Below are 21,905 nucleotides of genomic sequence, written 5' to 3'. Positions count from 1 at the left end.
GACAGATACACGTTTTCCTCTCTTGTAGACAAATAACACAAGAAAGTACTAAAAAGAGCTCTCAGTGAGATGTAGTGCATTTATACATTCATTCAAATTTCATAAAAAATATCAGATATAAAATACAATCTTTACTAAATCTTTATAGTAATATTATCATGAATAAACTAAATGTATTTTTGCCACTTAGTACTTAGTATCCTACACCTGTGTAAAAATTATTATAGACAAATAAATTAATACGTTTCACCAAGGACAATGTAATATTACACATTATATATTATTGTAAGGCATATAATCCACACCTTTTTTTTTAAACCACTCATAACAAATAAGGTAACCAAAATACTGTACGACACACACGTTGCACTACAAGCATAATGATAAACAAAACAAAAAAATGCCAATATCTACAGTATATCATGTATATCACGTATCATAAGACAGAATATGAATACTGTTTAATTAATAGCAAAGATCAGTGTACCTCCACAGGTTGCAACCAACACAGGACGCATTTTGTGATATGCCAGACAGTCAAAAGGTGCGCGGCACTACTTTTCAATGAGAAAGCAGAGAAAAATAAGATGTTGTGACTCACCGGTGCTTCAGTGTGGATGCCCTTTCACTATGATTACTCCATCTGCTCGGTGTTGTTGCTGGAGAGAGAGAGAGAAAAATGACATTTGACGATGAGAATTTCTTCACAAGCGGAACAAATATGAAAATTAATTCAAGTGAAAATCACCTCGTGCCCTTTACGAAACCCAACGATACGAAGCGGCATCCTCATGGCAACAACAACAACAAGGAGGAGAAGAAACTGGTTGGGCTCAGAGTGCATGCTGGGGGATTATATGTGCTGCCCGGTGGCCTCCGTCCAAAACTGGATGCGAGGAGGCAGGCGCGGGTCAGCCAAATTGCGAGCATTCGGGGTTTTTCTTTTTTTTTACCTGCATATAGTGCATTGGCGTCGCATGAGCAATTTTAGGGGGCTTAATGATTTGGCTGTATGTGGTTAGGTTGAAGTTTTAGTGTCTCGGCCACCCTAAAGCCAATCCTGAACCCCCCTAAACGATGATGGAGATCCCCGAAAGCTAAACCCAGTACAAAAGCTGTATCAGAACTTGTGGGTTTCCAGTTGCCTCTCTCGTAAACAACTCCAAGCTTGATGCAGTAGCGCCAACCACAATTCAATGGATCCCTTTGGATTGTACAGGTGTACCTAATATTGTGACCCTTGCGCGTTATCGCCACTGCAGAAGAAGCGTCGGCGCCGAGTCAGCAACTCGGCCATCTGCTACCTCCGGGGACCCAGCCGCTCTCCGTTGGTGCTCGGATTTCGGGAGGGGTGGGTCCAAATCCACCGGGGGCGGCCGTTGCGTAACAGGGCCTTCATCGTTACTAGTTTGCGTTCTGGTAATGGTCGTGGTTTTCAGTGACCAGACGGACCACCCGTTGCATGACTGCAAGTGACTACACTTATTGGACAACAATATTGGCACATACAAATGATATAAGGATATTTTCCCTTGCAGGAAGACTTTCGACAAGATTTTGGAGTGCACCTTTATGAATAATAGAAATCTGTGAGGTCTGATGTCCATTGAGAGCTGTAGGGAAGGACAAAAGCAATTGGACATGCTGTCATTCCACCCACTGGAAGTAAAACTGGAAGGACAGAGGCAGTTCCTTTGCAAATTACACTCAAAAGTATTGGGACAAAGGGCCAAACCTACAGGGAATAAAAATGGGAGAAGAATGAAGAAAACGGTTTTGAGGTATTTCTGTGGGAATTGTTTAACCCATATTCGTCACTGTTGTTGGACATGAGAGCTGTACTGTGAGGACAAAAGTATTGTGACAGTAAAGGGGGGGGGGGGGGGTTAAATGGAAGAAATACATCTTTCTATAAGATTTGAGGTTGTCTCTGTGCGTAAACAGAAACAGAAAAATGTCCTGTGGAAAAATTTCCGTCCGAAGTCGATAGATTTAGCATTTAAATGTCACCTCAGAATTTTCCAAGCAAGAACAGTTTCCAATTTGTCACTTCCACCTTCGCGTTCTATTTCAGAGTGCTTGTAAATGAGATTCACATGATGGGTCGAGTGGCCGTGCGCAGAAAAACTGAAAGAAAAGACTTAAGAGGAAATGCTTGTGTTTGAGATCTTAAGGGTGGATGTTGTGTTGTGTTCTGTTAGAAGAATAGAGAAGTGGACTCCAATAAGGTAGGTTCAAACTTCTTACTTTTTGTTGTTGTTGTCCATGTTTGCTTTTATTTATTTATTTATTTATTTTTTGCTTTGTCTGCAGCAAAAGCTTTTATTGAGCCACACGAGAGGGGCAAAAATAAAACTTCAAACAACTCCCAGTGGGATGCAGTACTGTTCTACACAACTGCAATAATAATAAAACAACATTAACATTATTCCATTCCATTATTACAAAGCAAATTGATGCATGTACCTGTATATATAGTATAGTATGTGTACATATATATATATATATATATATATATCCATCCATTTTCCATACCGCTTTATCCTCACTAGGGTCGCGGGTGTGCTGGAGCCTACCCCAGTTATCATCGGGCAGGAGGCGGGGTACACCCTAAACTGGTTGCCAGCCAATCGCAGGGCACATATAAACAAACAACCATTCACACACACACACACATTCAAACCTACGGGCAATTTAGAGTCTTCAATTAACCTCCCATGCATGTTTTTGGGATGTGGGAGGAAACCGGAGTGCCCGGAGAAAACCCACGCGGGCACGGGGAGAACATGCAAACTCCACACAGGCGGGGCCGGGGATTGAACCCGGTCCCGGTCAGAACTGTGAGGCAGACGCTCTAACCAGTCGGTCACCGTGCCCGCCAACATGACAAGGTTGATCAAAACCAGGTCAGCGCCTCAGCATTGTATGTGACGTACATACTAGAGCTGAGTTTTGTCTCGTTTCTCAGACCGAGGCGGTCTTCAGGAGAGCCGCGTGGGAGGAGAACGTCCAAGTGGTCCTCGGACACAACCGGGAAGTCTTGTTGGGAAGACACAACTTCAGACTGCGTCTGAACCACCTGGCAGATATGGTGGGGGTAGTACTGGGACGGTGTGACCTTAAATAATGACATTATATGGAGGCAGCATCCAGGCCTGAGGCTCCTTTCCAAGTCAGCACTACTTTGAATCAAAGCATATCCGACTGACCTCTAGTGGACACAATTAGTTAGTGCAGACTGCAAAATACCCCATTGGATTTGATTGCAAACACTGGAAGTTCAATGTCGGCGTTAATCTTCTGTTTTAGATTTAATTTCATTTCATTTAACCCAGCAAGACCTGAGCCAATCAGGAAGGGATTTGAGCATTCCAATACTACACAATGCACAAGTACTTCTTAAAGGAACATTGCAACCTAGTTCAACTTGAGAACAAAAATAAATATTTGGCTTCTTTTTAGAATTATCTTTTCATATATACAGTATATATGTATTTCTTATAAAGGGGAGGAGAGACTAATGGGTTGGAAATGTCGAGACCAGGTATGCTTCATTAAGTCTGGCTGTCACTTTACTTGACTTTATTTCATTCCCTCATTATGTCTTGCAGGATATGAGCAAATCTTGTGGGACCTCAACTCAATAAGCACCTAAAGTATTCATTAACTTGACATGTTTTGATGAACTTTTTATGTAACACCGCCACAGAAGAGTACCAGTGATGTGAAAGACGGAAAAGTGTGACTCTACCACAGACAATTTCATGGAACTTCATTGCCAACTTAACACCATGAAATACTCTATATATGCATGGGTAGAACTACTACTACTACTAGCAAAGAGCAGTATACACCCAAGTGTCTGTCAGGAAGCATCTTCCAAGTAGTTTCACTTTTAGATTGTTTTTTTAACACATTAATACATTACAACATAAGACAAAGACAATGCAATTCAAACAAACAAAAAATAAATGAAATAAAATCTGCAAAATTCACCATATCAGAAAATTGGCCGATTTTTCTGTATTGTAAAGTGAAACAAATACTAAAGGACAAAGTATTGTAAAACGGTCCAATTTTCTCCCTGTAATTCATATCTTTATTGTTGTAAGCGTTAAGGGGCCAAATATCGGTTGGGCCCAAGTATGCCCTTCAGAAAAATGCCTGTCCTGTAATACTTTCGTGTCCTTTAAGGCGGCAGAGGTGGTGAACCAGAAGCTGAATGGTTTCAAGATGGACGAGGCGGCACGGTCCACGAAGCACACGTGGAAGAACCTCACGTTGCCTCGCAGTGTGGACTGGAGGAGAAAAGGCCCGGTCGGTCCTGTGCGGAACTCAGTAAGCCGTAAGAGGAGACTTATTGCCACAACCATACTGGGTCTGTTCTGCACCCAAATGTACGATTCTGAAAACAGGCACAAAGTTCAAATGATCGATTGTTTTAATGAACAAAGTGCAACAGAAAATCACAAGAGGAAAACGGCAACTACAAAAATAAACACTTTATCAAGTATTATTTAGCACTTGGTCTCAGGCTTAAAAGAGCAGAGTTGGTTGTTTATCCATTGTCGCAAGACAGCAATGATGGGTCCTCCTTTTCGGGGGCTCGTGCGGGTCGTGTTGGGCTTTCAGCTCTTGGGGGCCCTCGAGGGCCAGGTGAAGAACCAGGCCGGGGTCCTGGTGCCGCTCAGCCCTCAGAACCTGATGGACTGCAGCACGCCGGATGGCAACCACAGCTGCGGAGGAGGTTACGTCACGAAAGCCTACCGATACGTCATACGCAACCTAGGCGTCGATTCAGAGAGGTCGAACACCTACGAACACTAGGTCGAACCTCGAGTCGCTTTATTAGGTACGCCTGCACAACCCGACGCGATCTGACACAGAGTTGAATGAGTCTTTCCAGAACGGGAGATGTCGCCATTTGGCGAGGGGCAAAGCGGGCAACTGCTCCAGCTTCCGCGTGGGGACGAGTGGGCGATGCAGGTCGCCGTGGCCCGAGTGGGACCCCTCGCTGTGGCCCTCAACGGCGTGCTGCTATCTTTCCACTTCTACAGAGGAGGGGAGACCACCGGATCGGGAAGATGTATGTGGGGCACAAGCAGGGAGGGTTACATCATGTCAAGCCTGACTTTTATTTCATTTGAAGACAACTTTTTTTTTTTTTAATGACGAGATTTCTTTTGATACTCTGCAAGGACTTACCGACTTGTTGCCTTAATGACATCTTCCTCGGTTTTGATGAACGCTGTGACTTAGCGTACCGCTACATTTCAACGGTCACAATGGTGGTACTTGGAGAGCTACGTAGTTTTTGGGGTGGTACTTGGTGCAAAAAGTTGAAGAACCATTGGTCTGAAGAAAACACTATTTGAAAAAATGACAATAATAAAAGTTATTTGTTTTTGCAGTTTGGGCACAGGGTGGGGAGAGGAAGGCTTCATTCGAATTGTCCGGAACAAGAATGCATGCGGCGTCGCCACCTTTGCTGTCTCCCCTCAACTGTGACCCTCTGTGTCAATTAGACCACTGTACAAAATCAACCTTATGTCTGTAAAATGGAATGACATTTTTTTTGGGGTGGTTTTCACGTTTTAATTTTTTTAATGGACATTCTTTAACTAGACAATCAGTGTGACACAATTTGATGGTTTTCATGAAAGGAAAACGGGAACTAAATACAAATATACTCGCGAGACAACGAGGCACACATGGACAAGACACGAGTGGCTGGAGGGATCTAATTGGTTGATACACGAGGAACAGGACTGACAGGAAAAAGGGCGGAGATGAAGACATAACGACCAGACACGGAACCCACAAAAAGACGCTGGGAAACCAAACCACATCAAATCTGGACCAACCAAATCCAAAAGGTCGATGAAAATGCAGATCATGACTCAAACTAATAGCAATAATATATCTAAACTATACTATAAGTATAATACTTTTAATTTAAAAAGGTGAAGTTAAAAATAGATCAACTGTATTAACTAATTTTTTCAAAATACAAATTTCAACATTTTAAAATGTTAAATCATTTAAACATTTTGATGAAACTAAAAATAAACTAATGTAAATATATTAAAAATTAAAGTAAAAGATTTTGAAGTAAAAACAATTCTGTTTTTAGTAACTGGGTAAGTAAGTTGGACGGACAAGCTGTGGGCCTGAGTAAAGTCACGAAAAAAGTGAAAGTTCGGTTTTTCTATTTTTGGGGTTGCAACGGGAATCCTGGCATGTGTCTGCATGCGTGTGGAAGGTTTCCCGACACTAGATCTTAAGGTGTTATTTATAGCAAAGATAAGTAATTAAGATTTGATTTTTGTCTTATGCAAAAAAACGGATTTTTTTCAAGAAACCTAAGGATTCACGGTGTAAAATGTACTCAAATCAAATATATACATATCTTTAAATAGAGGCGTGAAGCCTTTGGGAATTAAAAAAAAGAAAAAGAAGAAAACAGCCATTGTTGGTTTGTCTCGGAGTAGATTTCTTTTTTTTTTTTTTTTTTCCCCTCTTTTCAAGGTGCGTTCCATACATGGTTCATCCAGAGTCCTTGTTTGCACATATGAAGGCTCAAGCATAAGTACAACATATATATATATATATATATATATATATATACACACGCACATTCATTCTTTTTTATAGAGAGAACAAAACCACTACCCAAAATAATCATCTTTTTTCATAGCAGCAAAAAAAAAAAAAAAAAAAAAAGCATATTTACAACTGTTTTTAAATCACAAGACATATAACACTTGCTTTCCCATTCTTTAAGTCATTTCATTTCTTATATATTAATACGCATGTATAGATATTTTAATATACTGTATATAGGCATCTTACCCCTCTTTACCTGACATGGAGCCACACGTGATGCAGGGGTCATCGCCATGGCGACTGGAGAGCTGGACGGTGGACCAAACATGGCTTCCACGGGCAGTGAAAACTCTCAGTCGTGTGTGGCTCTGACCCCAGATTACAATCAAATAAAAATGAGAAATAAAGTAGTATAAAGTAAATTAAAATAAAGAAAAAATAACAAAGCTACATAAAACAAAACTAAAAGAGCCCAAATAAATAAAACAAATTTAATAAAATAAACAAAATAAAAACCAAAGCTAAATAACTGAAAAAAAGTCCAAAAGAAAATCTAACTAATAAAACAAAAAGTAAATCAAATTGTTGAAACAAAACAATAGCATTTTAAAATGAATTTAAAAGCATTTTAAAAATCTAAATTTTAATTTAAAAGTAAAATAAAAATAAAAAAATAAAAAAAACACCGCACAAATAAAGAAAAATGAAAAAAGACAAAAAAATTAAAATAAAAGACAAAAATACCTAAAACTAAAGAAAATCCCAACAAAACCATTTGAAATGAAATAAAATACATTAAAATAAAAAGTGGAAGCATCCCAATGGAAAGGATGACTTTCAAGGTGGAAACCAGGTGAGAACAGCAAACACAGAGCACTCTTGCCTTTTGTGTGTCAGCAACTGTGAACTGAACACACACACACACACACACAGTGGAAATAACGTCGACACACACTTGTTCAAATGCCAGGTTTTTGTGACACACAAAAAAATAAACGACCAAGATAAATATAAAAAGCCTACTATCACAGCTGAACTTGATTTGGGGTTAAACAGAGGCACTTGAAAGGGTGGTAGGTGTGTTCTAACTCCTATTTAACATGAGTAGGAATGTGACTCGTTAATTCTAACCACAGCCACATCCCCAGTTTCAAGAGGGTGCGCCACATTTTCGAAAAAAAAATAAATAAATAAATCTATTTCCTTTTCAATTGAGTTGTACAGGTTATAGGTCACATTAATGCTGGGATAAAGTGAAATGATTTATCTTGGGCTCTTTTTTTTTTTTTTTTTAAATGTCACCTGACATTTGTACAGGGGTGTGTAGACTTTTTATATCCACTGTACTCACAACTGCTCATACACATCTCCCGAATAGATTTCACCTTAAGAAATTACATGTGAGGGAAGCTAAACAATAAATATCCTCAGTTATTTTTTTCTTGACATTTTCATGTGCAAAACGTTGCGCAATGTTGGACAGACCCCATCGCAAAACATCCAAACAAACAAAAAGAATTACATTCATCAACGTGTGACCTATTACTGATGTCACCCAAAGTCAGAACTCAAGCATTGTAACATTCCAGAGTAGACGGCAGAAAGCAACAAGATAAATAAATGGGACGCTCAAGTTTGGAACAAGGAGTGAGTCATCGCATCGTGCGCCAAATATCTTTGGAACGCAACAGGCTTGAGACACAGCTTTATTTTGATTTCTTTTTGAAGTCACATGCACTTACTGACCCACACTGACGCTTCGGCTTACTTTTATTCAATAATACAAAGGAGTCTTAGGGGGACACTGAAAAAAACAACAAATACGACTACGAGAAAAGTGATAGAACTACTGTACCAGGTTTAAGTCATAATTATGGGAATAAAGTCCCAATACTATGGGGTAAATTTATGAGAATTGGGGAAAGGAAGGAAAAAATAAATAAATAAAAGGCATTGTAATACAACCATAATAACGTCATTTCATGACGAGAATATTTAGAATTTTACAAGGGGGAAAAAGCTGTAATATTAGGAGACAAAAATATTTCTAGGATTCACAAAAATAGTGACTATCCAAAGGTGTAATATGACAATAAAGGTTTTTGAGAATGTCATTACAAGAAAAATTATCAATTAGATTTTTTGTTTCATGTCAAAATCATTGTAATATTAGAGAAAAACATTGTAATATTACAAGAAATTAAATTTTATGCTAAGTATTATAATGATTATTATGTAAATATTACAAGATGGAATTTGTGAGAAAACTTCAATTGGAATGTCATAATATGAGATAAAATTGTAATTGGACAAAAACTTAATTTTCAGAGAATAATATAGTACAATAAAAAAGCTAACAATATGATGCTTTTTTTTAATTTGATAAATGTAATATTCTGAGGAAAAATATTTTTTATGAGACTAACATTTAAAGAAAAAAGCTATTTTATGAGACTAAAAAATATAATTTTAGAATAATGTCGTAATGTGACAAGGCCAATGTAAAATGAAAGTTGTAATATTACAAGAAAAAAAACTGGTGCTGTATTATTTGTTTTTTTTTATTTCAGATGAATAAAGTGACAATATTACAAGGATAAAATGCTACTCTTATTTTATGTTTTGTATATTATGTTCTTTTTTTAATAGTATTACTGTACTCATGTAGTTTTATAACTTTAATAGCTGTATCCTGACAACATTCAGCCTTTTTTTTGAGTCATTTTTTAAATGTATTTTTTTTTCAGTGTGGCCCTTACACTCGTTCATACAAAATTTTGTGCAGCAGCCAAGCGTTGGATGTACTGTATGAGACATCATTAAAAAAAAAACAACAACAACAAAACAAAAACACTTTGGTGTTGCGCTATGCATATGTCACACAAAAACCTCCTACATCTAAAATATATGATGTTACCGCCACCAAAGAAGTCTTCTTTTTCTGTTGTTAGTTAGCATGACGACAAAAAACAGAGGCGGAATTTTACGAATGAAAATATTTCGGCTTTGGCGCAGCTCCTTTGTTTTTTTATTTTAATTGCTGAATATTTTATTGCCCCTTGTGATAAAAAAAAAAAAGCTTTGAAACGAGGCATACCCTGGTTGATTTTCTCCAACAACTGTTTGAACATCACTTTTCAAGTACCACAACAAGAGCACATTTACAAATGTAAATAACATTGTCTGCCATTTACTTGCGTTGTTTTCGTCTCGCCTGATTGGTCAGAACACAAAATTATACCACCAAACATTTCTTAAGTTCAAGAGTGTTCGTCCAGCATCGTTGACTGTGGAGACATTTGCGAATGGACTTAAGCATTCTGAGAAGTTCATGTTCATCTTATTTGCATGCTTCCCATCAGCAATTGTGTTTGAATCCAGCACACGCAAGGTCACTCGGATGTTAAACGGTCAAGTCACGCATTTGACTTCCTCAAAGGTCAGCAAGTTGGCACCTTGGAATCGGGGAAACGCAGCTTCGAGAAGAGCATGCTGCGTTCACTGTTCGAGGAAAAGCTGGGTTTTCACGAATTTAACCCTCCTGTTACGTGGCAGGTCAAATTGACCCGTGTTAAAGAAATACAATTCAAATTGTGAAATTATAGCTATGAAAACAATGCATTCTGGCTATTAATGTAGCTGTAGTGTTCCTCCGCTAACTCGTGGATTTCCAAGAGATTTTTGGGGGCTGTTTTTACAGTACAAAGACAAGCCTGAAATTGGAGTTTACACGACCTGGCAGCACTGAGGTCTACTGGAAGTGATGCGACATAATTAAAAGCAAGAGGAAGATGCGGAGAAGGTTCCCAACCAATTGTAGTAGTGCCCACAAAGCAGAGCGAATATATGCCTGTGGGTATTGTTTTATGCTCTGTATGTGTTGCTGCTGCGTGTGTGGTAAAGTCGCAGTTGTTTGAAGGTTTAGAATTATCGTAACATCTATGCTAATTTCCACAAGCCCCGTCTATGGCATTTGACATTGTGCGTTAGCATTACGGTAGTGGACTTTTGTTACTCTTGTTTTGTGCGTCAGTTTTACAGTAAACTTCAACTGGGAATGACAAATGAACAACTGGAAGCAAGCACGTGTTGCCGAAATGTGCGAGCAAGTCTTCTTTTCGTTCCCTTAAAGTGATGTTACATGATAGCCTCCAGCCTAAGAATACTTTAAAAGTGTGTTTTCACATGTTTGTCTTTTAAGTGTAAAAGTGTGTGTAAGGGGTAAGTAAAACTAAAGAAAAATGTTTTTTTAAGAGTCTTGCTATGTCGCAGATTTTTATCATCACTGGTGATTCTGGAAAGTATCCGCTGTGATAAACTAAACAGTTTCTTGAGATTTTTGGGGTATTACACATCCCCTGGGTCAAACTGACTCAGGAATTATTGCTGAGAAATGAACATAACAGGAGGGTTATTAATATGTTTTTGTTTTTCTGATGACCATCTTTGTTTTTATCAAAGTATTTTACAAAAAAAAGCCTGTACCTCCAAATTCGTTCTTTGTATCAGATGAATAGAATTTATCAATAAAAATCATGTAAAATATTTAGCTTTTTCTTATTGTTTGAAAGATTTATTTGCATTTTTTTCCAATCTTTTTTCCCTGATGATTTCTTTTTAAGTATGAAAAACAAAAGATATTTTCGCTTCAATCAAAAAAACGAATACTAACAAAATGTGAAGATAGATGCTATTTAAAAAAAATGTAAAATAAAATTTAAAAAAATGACCAATAGGATTTTGACTAAAACCAAATACTTATATTGTAAGTTGGATATTGGCGCAGTAAAGGTGAAAATGTATGTAAAAATGTATCACAACATTTTTGTAATTGGGGAAAAAAAAAAATACATATATATATATATATATATATATATATATACACATTATAATGCATCATAAATCATAGAACATGAATTGTCGTAAAATGTCAAAATGTTGTGAGTTTTCATATAATCAAAAAGAAAAATATATTTGCAGATGTTTTTCAACAGCGACAATTTTCTCATTTCCCCTATTTTTGGGTGTGGGTTTTTTTTTGGTTTTTTTCCCAGTGGAATCCGAGCAATGTGTGGCTTCATAAATATCTCAGAAAGGCTCGTTAAGAAAATTTTTTTTTTCCGCTGATGCAGCTCAGCTGATGTGCAGTTAGTTATTAGTAAGAGCTATTGTGCCACCCGCATGTCGTAAAAACAAACTCCTCTGCTAACATGCAGCATTTCGTCAGACTATCTCAAGAGGTCATGCAAAGAAGTATTTGGGATAATAATGCCCTGTATACGCTATGTATATTTTTTTCGTATGTGTGAAGACTGTCTATTCTGGAATTTCACTTATTCCTGAATTTCCCCTCTGTGGGTCAATAAAGGATATCTTAATATACAGTCAGCTCTATGCTCATGCTCGATGTTTCTCTTCTGTTGTCCTGGAATGACGAGATTTGGAGATCCTTTGCAGTCAATTTTGGGGCTGCCTTATTATTCTCAATCTTATTCTTTGTTTTGTTTTTGACCCACAAGCAGGCTTCGGGCTCTTGTTTTCAAGTATGAAAGTTCGTAAAGACTCATAAAGCTTCAACAGAACAAAACATTTCCGTCCACGGCGAGGAAGAACGAAATTTTTGTTGTTGTCAACGATTGCAGCTTCGAGGTGGTCAGAAACGCGCATGTGTGTGTGTGTGTGTGTGTGTGTGTGTGTGTGTGAACAGTCCCCCTGAGGTTTCCTGTCCAGGCATAGTCCCTTAGAGGCCCTGAGAGGCAGACTGGCGACCATCCCCGATTTTTTTTACCTGCCAAGTACTCACATTGGGAATAGGACGGAGTAATCCCGGAACAAAAGAATTATTATGATGATGATTGCGCCTTGCTTTACTCATGGTCAATTACAGGACAGATTCATTCTCCATGTTACAGGAAGTGGTGGCGGCAGCGGTAGTGGTGGTGGCCTTCCCGGCCTTGTTGAGTTTCAAGAAGCTGTTTTTTTCCTGCACTCTTTCACTGGGATTTTCCAGCGTGGTTAACGCCTGTTTCTCTGACGTTTTGGACGATCCTGCCTCCCTGCAATCAAACAGTAAAAATGATTTTGACAAGATTCTCAGAAATTGAATGAGAGGAAGGCACAGAGCGCCATCAAATCCACCAAAAAATCTAGAATGATACCCATCTCCTGCATGTGATTTCAAAATGTCTCTAAAAATATATATGCATCTTTATCAGGATTCCCCCTAAAACGTCACTTCCAAATACGTTTTGATTGACACTGTCAGAGAGGCATTTTTAGATCATTTACGTTTCAATAAATGTAAAACAAAAAATGTATTATTGTAAAGGAGATTAAAAAAAAATAATAATAAAAAATCTAAATAATTTATCAAGGAGGAGAATTGTGCTGAATCAACATATACTTTCACAGCATCTAGTTTCAATTACATGAATGTTTACCAAGCAACAAATACTTTACCGGCACCTTGTTTTCAACATATAGTTTACCTGCACGTTGCTTGAAATAAAATCAAACTACTCAGCAAAAAATATTTTACCAGCATCTTGCTTTCCAATTAAAATAAATGAATATAACAAACTAAATTATGCTGCAACATACTTTACCAGCATCTTGTTTTACAAATGAATTAAAAATCAACATTATACGTACATGTTGAAAATTTAAATAATATAAATATAATGATGCAGCAACATATACTTTACCAGGAACTTGTTTTACAATTAAATTAAATTAAAATGAATATAAATACAATTTAGCAGCAACCTATACTTCACCAGCACCCTGTTTCAAATTAAATTCCCAGCAACAAGCTCTTTACTGGAACCTTGTTTGTTCCATTAATACATTTGTTGGCCTTTCACAAAGTGCTTTTGCATTATTACGCTGATCTTTTATAACTTACCCGCTGGGAGAGGGATAAATGACCAGAAAGCAGGCAGTGAAAAATCCCAACAGAGAGCCCCCAGAGGCCACAATGGGAATGACGCGTACGCTGCCGACCGCTTCCACGACGGAACCCAAAGCTGAGGCCACTAGGATTTGACTGATGTACACCTACCATAGGAATCACGAAGAAATAATCAATGTATGATAGAGCATGTCAGAAACGTATTGATGTGAATAAAGAGCGTGTATAAAATAGACCTACTTGGCAGGACAAGATGGCACAGTCGATGCCAAATCCCCTACGGGAACTCCCGGGACTGTGATGGATGTACTGCAATTAAAAGCATTTTCACACTTTTTAGCATTTATTGGCAAACAACGCATGATGACACATGGTTGTAGCGGACCACGGTGTAGCCCAGTTGACATCTGAAGATGGTTGACTTTGATAGCGTTGCGTAGAGCTTGTTGTGTGGAATTAATTCATTTTGATTGAGACTTGAGTAGAATGTTAAAAAAGTAGGCAGAATAATAATGAAAATATTTTTTGGGGGTGTAAAATAACAAATATACGGCATTTGTCCAATAACAGCAGGAAACGTGTGGATTTTGAACCATTTGACCGTGAATGTGTGCGTGTACATTCTATTTGAATAATCCAAGTTGTTGTTACCCGTTTCATTTCGTGGTACTGTCCCAGCAGGGCGTACGGACAATAGGAGATACTCATGGAGATGATGCCCATGCTGCTGATCATCACCATGGCAACATACACATTGGGGAATATGGCCATGATAGCAGTTCCTATGTAAACAAAACAACACCAAAAAAATGATGCCAATGACTTGGCTTAAAATGTTAAGATGATGATGTTTGTACCTATCGAGAATCCAAATGTTCCCAGGATGTATATGACCTTGATGCTCAAGTCAAAGTTATCCAGGTACTTTTGAAGGAGCGCTGGATGAATTGGAATCATAAAAGGAGATGATGCAGAATTGATCTTTTGCTAAAAATATACTATTAAAAGCCTCATTCTGTGTTGTTACCTGAGCATGTAGCGGCAGTCATGGCGTATATAACAAGACCCCAACATCCCATCTGAACGCCTCGGTGATAATTAGTCGAATCGGTGGAGTTAACAGGAGCCTGCAAATACCACAATACCACACTCAATTACCCAGTGGTGGCTTCTTTGCGCAAAGCAGTCTTGCTGTGGAGAAAGTCTCCAACACCACCACAAAAAACAGAGACACGGATAAGTGGCAAAATAAATGGATGGATGGATGGATGGATGGAAAACCACAAAAAAGGCACTAGATTTGTCGCTAGTCGCTTTGTTTAAAGTCGGTAAAGTCAGCTAGGCAGCAAAAAAAAAGTTAGTAACACTGAGTGGCCCTATCTCTGGCCCCAGTCATCATGGTAACAAAAGGCACAGTGGAAAGGAAAACTAATTATATTAGAGTAAAATTCCAATAAGATTTTAATATTTTTTAAATATTTCTAAAATTAATATAATTTTAAAATTATTTCACTGCCTGCCAGAGTTTGCATGTTCTCCCCGTGCCTGCGTGGGTTTTCTCCGGGCACTCCGGTTTCCTCCCACATCCCAAAAAACATGCATTAATTGACAACTCTAAAATGCCCGTAGGTGTGACTGTGAGTGCGAATGGTTGTTTGTTTGTATGTGCCCTGCGATTGGCTGGCAACCAGTTCAGGGTGTACCCCGCCTCCTGCCCGATGACAGCTGGGGTAGGCTCCAGCACGCCCGCGACCCTAGTGAGGAGAAGCGGCTCAGAAAATGGATGGATGGATGTTTCTGACCCTTAACGATTACAGTCTGTGTATGTAGTATAGTACTACACTACCAGTCAAAGGTTTGGACACACTTTGAGGTGCTATTTTGAATGAACTTTTGATTGGTAGTGTATAGCTAATAATGTAAAACCTTCAGATACAACTCTTGTAAATTGTAATTGTAAAACCCCCTCTCTGTTTGTCTGTCACTATTTGTCATAGCGTCACACGCATGCTTGTGTGAAGTGCTCACAGTGGGATCTCCGTGGTAGATGACTTGTCCCATGAAGTCGGTGAAGAAGACGGCCTCAGCGATGATGGAGAACCAGGTGAGCAGGTGACAGGCGCACAGGCGCAGCAACTCGGGCGGCATCTTCAGCATAGAGAGCCACAGCAGCCGCACGGTGGTCTCCACCTGATGGGAGCGCATTGCTTAGTTGTCATGGTGATGGGCAGCGGGGCGAGGGGTCGGCAGTGGCGATAAAGCGCCCTCACCTCGCCCTCCTCGCTCTCAGCGTCGCCACTGGAAGAGTTGGTGTTGCTGCTGCGGCGGCGCCGGCGGCGGCGGTCGCGCTGGCGGCTTCGACGCCTATGTCGCGCCTCCACCTCGTATAGGTCGTTCATGCTGCGCGACAACTTGATGAGGAAGGTGGCATTGGCCCGCCAGCGGCGGTGGCTGCCCACGCGGCCGTAGTAGGAGAATGTGCAAGATGGCTGACGGTAGAAGGTGTGATGGTGGCGGGACAGCCGCATGGGAGCACCGGTACTGGCAGCTGGAATGATATAAACATTACATATACACACACTCACATAAATGTATGTATGTGCTTGACTATACAGTATGTATAGGTCATATGTATATACACACACACACATACACGTAAGTACAAAATAAGTCAACACAAACCATTTATGTCTAAACTGGCAACAAAAGTAAGTATACCCTAAAAGTGAAAATGTCAAAATTGTGCCCTTTAGACACCCCCCCCCCCCCCCCCCATATTTTTCAATTTAATTGTATTATTGTTTTTATGATCATGAGAAACCAAAAAAAGTCATGATAGAAATGTGATTAATCGTCCAGCCCTTCGACAAAGTCGACAAACGGTCTGCGTAAGACAAGCACACTAAGAAGGTAGATTACTGTCCTGTGGTCTGATCTGACCAAGACACATTTATTTGGTTCAGATGGTATCAAGCGTGTGTGGCGGAACCAGGGGAGGAGTACAAAGACAAGTGTGTCTTGCCTACAGTCAATCACGTTGGTAGGAGTGTCATGGTCTGGCTTCCGACACTTGGGAGCTAGTTCATTGAGGGAAACACGAATACCAACATGTACTATGACATACTGAAGCAGAGAATGACTCCCTGGGTTACGGGGCAGTATTTCAACATAATCATCCCAAACATCCAAGATGACCAAAGCTTTCCTAAAGAAGCTAAAGGTAAAAGTGATGAACTGGCCAAGCTTGTCTTCAGACCTGAACCCTACTGAGAATCTGTGGGGCATCCTCAAATGCAAAGTGCAGCAAAGTGCAGTGCTTTTGTTGCCAGCAGTTTAGACAATAGCTATGTGTTAATGGGGGACAGTCACTCACACAGTAACACTGTGTGAGTGTGAAGGCTGGTTTGTCTATATGTGCGCTGAAATTAACTGGCAAGCAATCCATGGTGTGCTACACCCTCTCTCATCAGCTGGGAAAGGCTCCACCTCAACTGCAACCTTAAAGAGACAAGTGCTGTAGGAAATGGATGGCTGTATGTTGCTAGCATTAGCATAAGTACCTTTGACCATTCCGGCCCGATGCACCTGTCCTTTGGTGCTCAGCCCATTGGCGCTGTGTGTTTTTGTCGCGTCAATGCACGCCAACAGGCGTCCGTTCAGCGCGCGCTGCTCATTCATCTGGTTGTTGAGTAACGCCTCTTGGCCCTCGTCATTCTCCATCTCCTGCAAGAATGCCGAGAGGCGGCAAATCTTGGTGGGGCTGCCATCTTGTTTTGGGGGATGGCTGCTGCTTTGGGGGCGCAGCAGATCCTGACTCCCTGCGCTGCTGCTGCGCCGCACGCTGGCAAGCCGGGAGGCTGGCATGCTAGGGTTGGCATGCAGGAGGTGCGGGGGCGCCGGGGGCGAGCTGCGATAGGTCGAGAGGCGGTCGGGGAAGATGGACGGCTCGATGTGACACAGGAACAAGGCGTTGTGGTCCAGGGTGGTGTCTGTCATGGCGAGGACGCTGTCGCTTTTACCTGAGAATATGACCACGTTGCTTTAGCAGAAGGCACTATTTCCTTTCAAATACATACGTACACTATAGTAGTGTGCCCCTGAATATTTGCTATTGTTTGAAGTGTTCTGTGTAAAAGGCAGAGATAATTAAATCAGATCGGCTCTTCCGATCAATTTCTCAGTGTGAAGACGATTTGTGTTACTGCGGTGTGCGGCAGCTAGGAGATTGCCATGGAGCTAAGTAACAATTGGCTTTAAAAACGTATGTGAAATGACCAAGAAAAAGAGACAAGGTGCAACAAAGTCAAAATGGGAAGGTGGGCCAAAACGTACTCCTCACAAGCTCCACCTCCAGGAAGTCCATCTCCATGTCCCCAGGCTCGGACAGATCGTCCCTGTAGGCATTGTAAAGGTCGAAGCTGTCCATCAATTCGTCCTCACCAATCATTTTGAGCCTCGGGGTGAGAAGTCCGGTGTCGTTATTGGCTGCAGGATGCAGGGTGCTTGGATCTGGACTCTCCTGCACAGAAGGGAACATGTGTCATGTAGTGCGTATCAGGTTTTACATGTACAACACACACAACCACCAGTACCCGGTCCAGCCGGTCATGTATGGGTATGTAGCGCTGTTCGTCAATGCTGAGCAGATGCAGCACCACGGACACAGAGAAGAAGATGGAGGCGAAGCAGAACAGGATCTGCTCCTGAGACTTGAAGATGGCTCCTAGGAAGGTGTGTGTCCAGTTAAGACCGCCCAAAGCGTAGCCCACCGCGCCGCCAAGACCTGCCCATGCAAAAAAAACACATTTAAAGGGGGCAAATTGACATTTTAATTGCTTATTTATAACTACACGTGTGTGTATATCAGAAGATAAATTACATAACACTGCCCCTAGTTTCTAAAATATCAGCAATGTTAAACCTATAATACATAAGTTCTATCACCCCCTACGCTGGAATTCAGTATTACAACAGATGGATTCGCAGGAAGAGGCGATTGTTGTAAATTCCTTATTAGTGCTTTGTTTTGTGCTTCATTCATTTTACGTCAGGCACCTTGTTGGGCAGCTAAACGGTGCACGGGAAGATGTGTGGATGTCGTTCAGGGCAGATAGCTGCTATTGTTTTCTTTTCTCATCAAAGTCCTGTCAGCGTTTGTGATAAAGATATCAGCCAGAAACATCCCAGGCAGTACAATGCAGGCAGAGTAAGTACCGGAGTCACTACCTATTCTTCCTGCCTTTTGCGCATGCATTGGTTAGTGCCGGCATCCTCAGAAAGACGTGTTGAGTTTGTTCGCGGCAATTATTTTTTTTCGCTTACACAGTAATTACTGTATGATCATTTTCTGCTACAAAAACGCAAAATATGTTTAGATTGATTTTTTCAAACGGTAGACAAGGCCCATTGTCTACAACAACTGCTTGGTAAAATGCAGAATTTCCGGAACGTCATTTCCACTGCGTCATTTTTGGTTCGCCACCAAGTGAGCCAGCACGGGCGTGTCTACAGTTGTCATTCAATATAAAATACAAAAAAATACAGCAAGATTTTAGAGGACAGAGGCTTAATCAGCATGGTGTCATCTCTTTTCGTAGTGGCTTCTGTAAAAATGAGTAATTTGTTTTACAAAAATTGGTTACATACTCTTGAAAGTTGGTGATTGTACTCTTAAAAAGTGTAATGTTTGAGTGAAATGTATGCAATATTCAAGAAAAGTTAGTCTTTTTGAACAATATTTGATTAAAATCAAACATTTTCATCACAGTTGCAAGACATAATGGCATTATCAAGTATCAGTACTCGGTATTGTGAGTACTAAAATATAAGTATTTTTAGCCTGGACTGACAAAAAGTGGTATTGGTGCATCGCTAGTTTTAAATAAATAAAAATTGTAAAAAATACAATGAAAGAACGTAAAAACTAAATGGTTTTATAAAGTATAATTAACTATTTTGGGACAAGCAGAGTCACCACAAAAACAACTGCAGCGTGGCATAATGAGCGACAACAGGAACATGGCCAGTTAGTCTTTGTGTGAGCGTCTGGATGTGAGTTTCAAATCTTATTATTTTGTTTTATTTTATGCACTCACACACACGCACTCACTCCTGGGTCTGCTGGCGCAACACCCTGGGTTGGCCCAGCAGTATTTGTGGCAGGTACACAATCACTCGCTCGCTGCCTCTCAAAATGGGATAATTTCAACAAAAGAAGAAATTGGATATGTCATGTAAAGTATATAATATATAATTCTGGATCCTCTGGGTATTTTGATGAAAGGATATCACAAAGCTTTTTGAAATTATGGAAGAAGAAAAAAAAAAAAAAAGCCCAGCAGCAGATTTGCGCAGCATCCTGTTTAGTTGGCATTACCTGCCGAGGCGGCGTGGATGTTGAGTGCCATGTCCTGGTCCTCTGTGTCGGCCACGTCCAAAAGGTACGCTCTAATCGGTCCCTCTGTGGCATCGGCACTGAAATCCAACACCACCACTCCCAACACTGTGAGAACGATTCCTATCGGCTGTCTCCCCGGAACATCACCCATTGACAGTCCTAAAACGGGAAAGACGGGAGTTTGGAATAAAAAGAAAATACAATAAACCCATTTTTTTCATGGCGAGTCCTTGAAATGGTCAGTCAACTTTGATGCCACGCTCTGCTACATTAAATGACGTATGCCCAAAACACATTTTTTGGGGGGCAATTGCTTCTGACTGGAGCTTATTTGAGTGAATTTCATTGTCAAAGTACAAACCCTGAAGTTGGCCAAAATTGGCTCCTTAAACCAAAATAGCCAACTCGCTGTTTAATTTCAGGCATGACTCCTTGAGACATTTTTGTGCGCCCTGTTATGATAGGTATTTCTACCAAATTTCATGTTGATCGGTGATACTGGTGTCTGAGGTTAATATTTTCACTTTCTTTCCACTACTTAATGAGTTCTGGGTGGGCCTGTTGGGGCCCTCCAAAATACAAACATTTTCACCAGTATACACTCACATTTTCAGGTGTGACTGGAGAGGTCTGTTTGCGGCTGTTTGTAGTTGCATGATTGTGACCACTTAATAGTTGCTTTGCCTTTTGCAGTCTGAGCGTGTGTGCATGCATGCGTGCGTGAAAATAACCCAGGCTGTCATTGCAAAGCTTTGTCACGCATTTTTAAATGTGCATGTGTTTGTGAGATCACAGTTTTTGTGTGTGTGTTTACAATGGAGTGGCACTACTCACTACCCACCAGACAGGAAGTTGACCGTTACTGGTTGAAAGGGGGAAGCAAACAGGAAGTAATTTCTTGTGAACTGCTTGCTCCCATGTTCCCATGTCAACACACGTACACTCAAACGCACACACGCACAAACTGGATCCAAACGTCTCAGCAGGAGTATTAATGTGAACCGACAATTGAATGCACCAGGGTTCACGAACGATTGGTCGAGGTCTATTGGGGGTCAATTACACACTATTTTCAGTTTCCAAATAGTCATGGCATGGCCACGGACGGCTCAGAACTTTGTGCTTTTTCTCGCGACGTATGAACAACATTGACTCCGAGCTTCAAATATCTTTGTTTTTTGCCTAAATGGCCAACACTTCCCAAAATGCAACACAAAAAGTGAGCTGCATTGTGGGAGCTGATGGCCATTTCGGGCAAGCAGAAACCCCAGTGAACAAACATTACTGTAGTGATTTGCTCGCGAACGCACCGTTATTTCATCATAAATTGGATTTTCACCAATTTCTATACAGCACAGTATTTATTTTAAACTACACGATAAGATAAATATAACATCGTTCTACAGCTGGAACAGATTAAGTGCATTTTCATTTATTTCAATGGGAAAGCTTACATTGGTTTGCGAATGTTGCGGTTTAAGAACGGGGTCACGGAGCAAATTAAATTTGCAACCTGAGGTTCCACTGTACTATCTTTGTACTGGTTTTGTTCAATAAAATCCCCATTATTACAGAAGCCAATATACTGTAATTTGAAACAAATGGACTGTAAATCACATTGTCTACTGAAAGAAACAAAACAGCGCATAAGGGCAAATAAGCATCCCAACCGGAACTACACTGGGAGCAGTCAATATCTGTGCCCCGTCGATCAAACTGTCAATCAATGACTAGGACGTACAAGCATACAACTTTGAAATGACCTCATGCTTATGTAATCACCAGCTCAAAGCTGAAAGTCGGCCTCTGTGCGATGCGGAGTTGCCTCTGGGAGGAAAAAAAAAAACTCCACCATATTTCCACCATGGGATAAAGTGCATGCTTGTTAAGGCCACAGTACACGCTTGGAGAGGTGATGGCAGTAGATACTGTTCCACTATATTGCAGTTCATCCTTCAAGCCCCTGCAATGTTGCATATTGCCATCTTTTTT

At 40.4% G+C, this 21,905-nt stretch overlaps 1 protein-coding gene and 1 pseudogene across 6 annotated transcripts in view; one reads left to right on the top strand and one right to left on the bottom strand.

Annotated features, from left to right (window-relative positions):
- Positions 1-526: 526 nt before the first annotated feature.
- On the top strand, positions 527-5,557 carry LOC133396139 (cathepsin K-like; annotated as a pseudogene).
- LOC133395397 (solute carrier family 45 member 4) overlaps positions 4,435-21,905 on the bottom strand; it is a 50,687-nt gene continuing 33,216 nt past the window's right edge. For 5 of the 6 annotated variants that reach the window (XM_061664234.1, XM_061664237.1, XM_061664236.1 and 2 more), the window contains 12 exons: positions 19,893-20,072; positions 18,109-18,299; positions 17,849-18,035; positions 17,077-17,535; positions 15,787-16,064; positions 15,545-15,706; positions 14,544-14,643; positions 14,374-14,454; positions 14,168-14,298; positions 13,757-13,825; positions 13,511-13,662; positions 5,386-12,662 (listed from right to left, as the gene is read on the bottom strand). In XM_061664234.1, coding sequence (XP_061520218.1) covers positions 12,488-12,662; positions 13,511-13,662; positions 13,757-13,825; positions 14,168-14,298; positions 14,374-14,454; positions 14,544-14,643; positions 15,545-15,706; positions 15,787-16,064; positions 17,077-17,535; positions 17,849-18,035; positions 18,109-18,299; positions 19,893-20,072 — 2,165 coding nt within the window. In that variant the 3' untranslated portion in view covers positions 5,386-12,487. The other variant, XR_009767234.1, reaches the window with a different exon arrangement.

The sequence above is a fragment of the Phycodurus eques genome, chromosome 20 (genome assembly GCF_024500275.1).
Source record: "Phycodurus eques isolate BA_2022a chromosome 20, UOR_Pequ_1.1, whole genome shotgun sequence".
Lineage (NCBI taxonomy): Eukaryota > Metazoa > Chordata > Actinopteri > Syngnathiformes > Syngnathidae > Phycodurus > Phycodurus eques.
The sequence above is the reverse complement of the archived record's forward strand: the minus strand, read 5'-3'. Positions and strand labels throughout refer to the sequence as shown.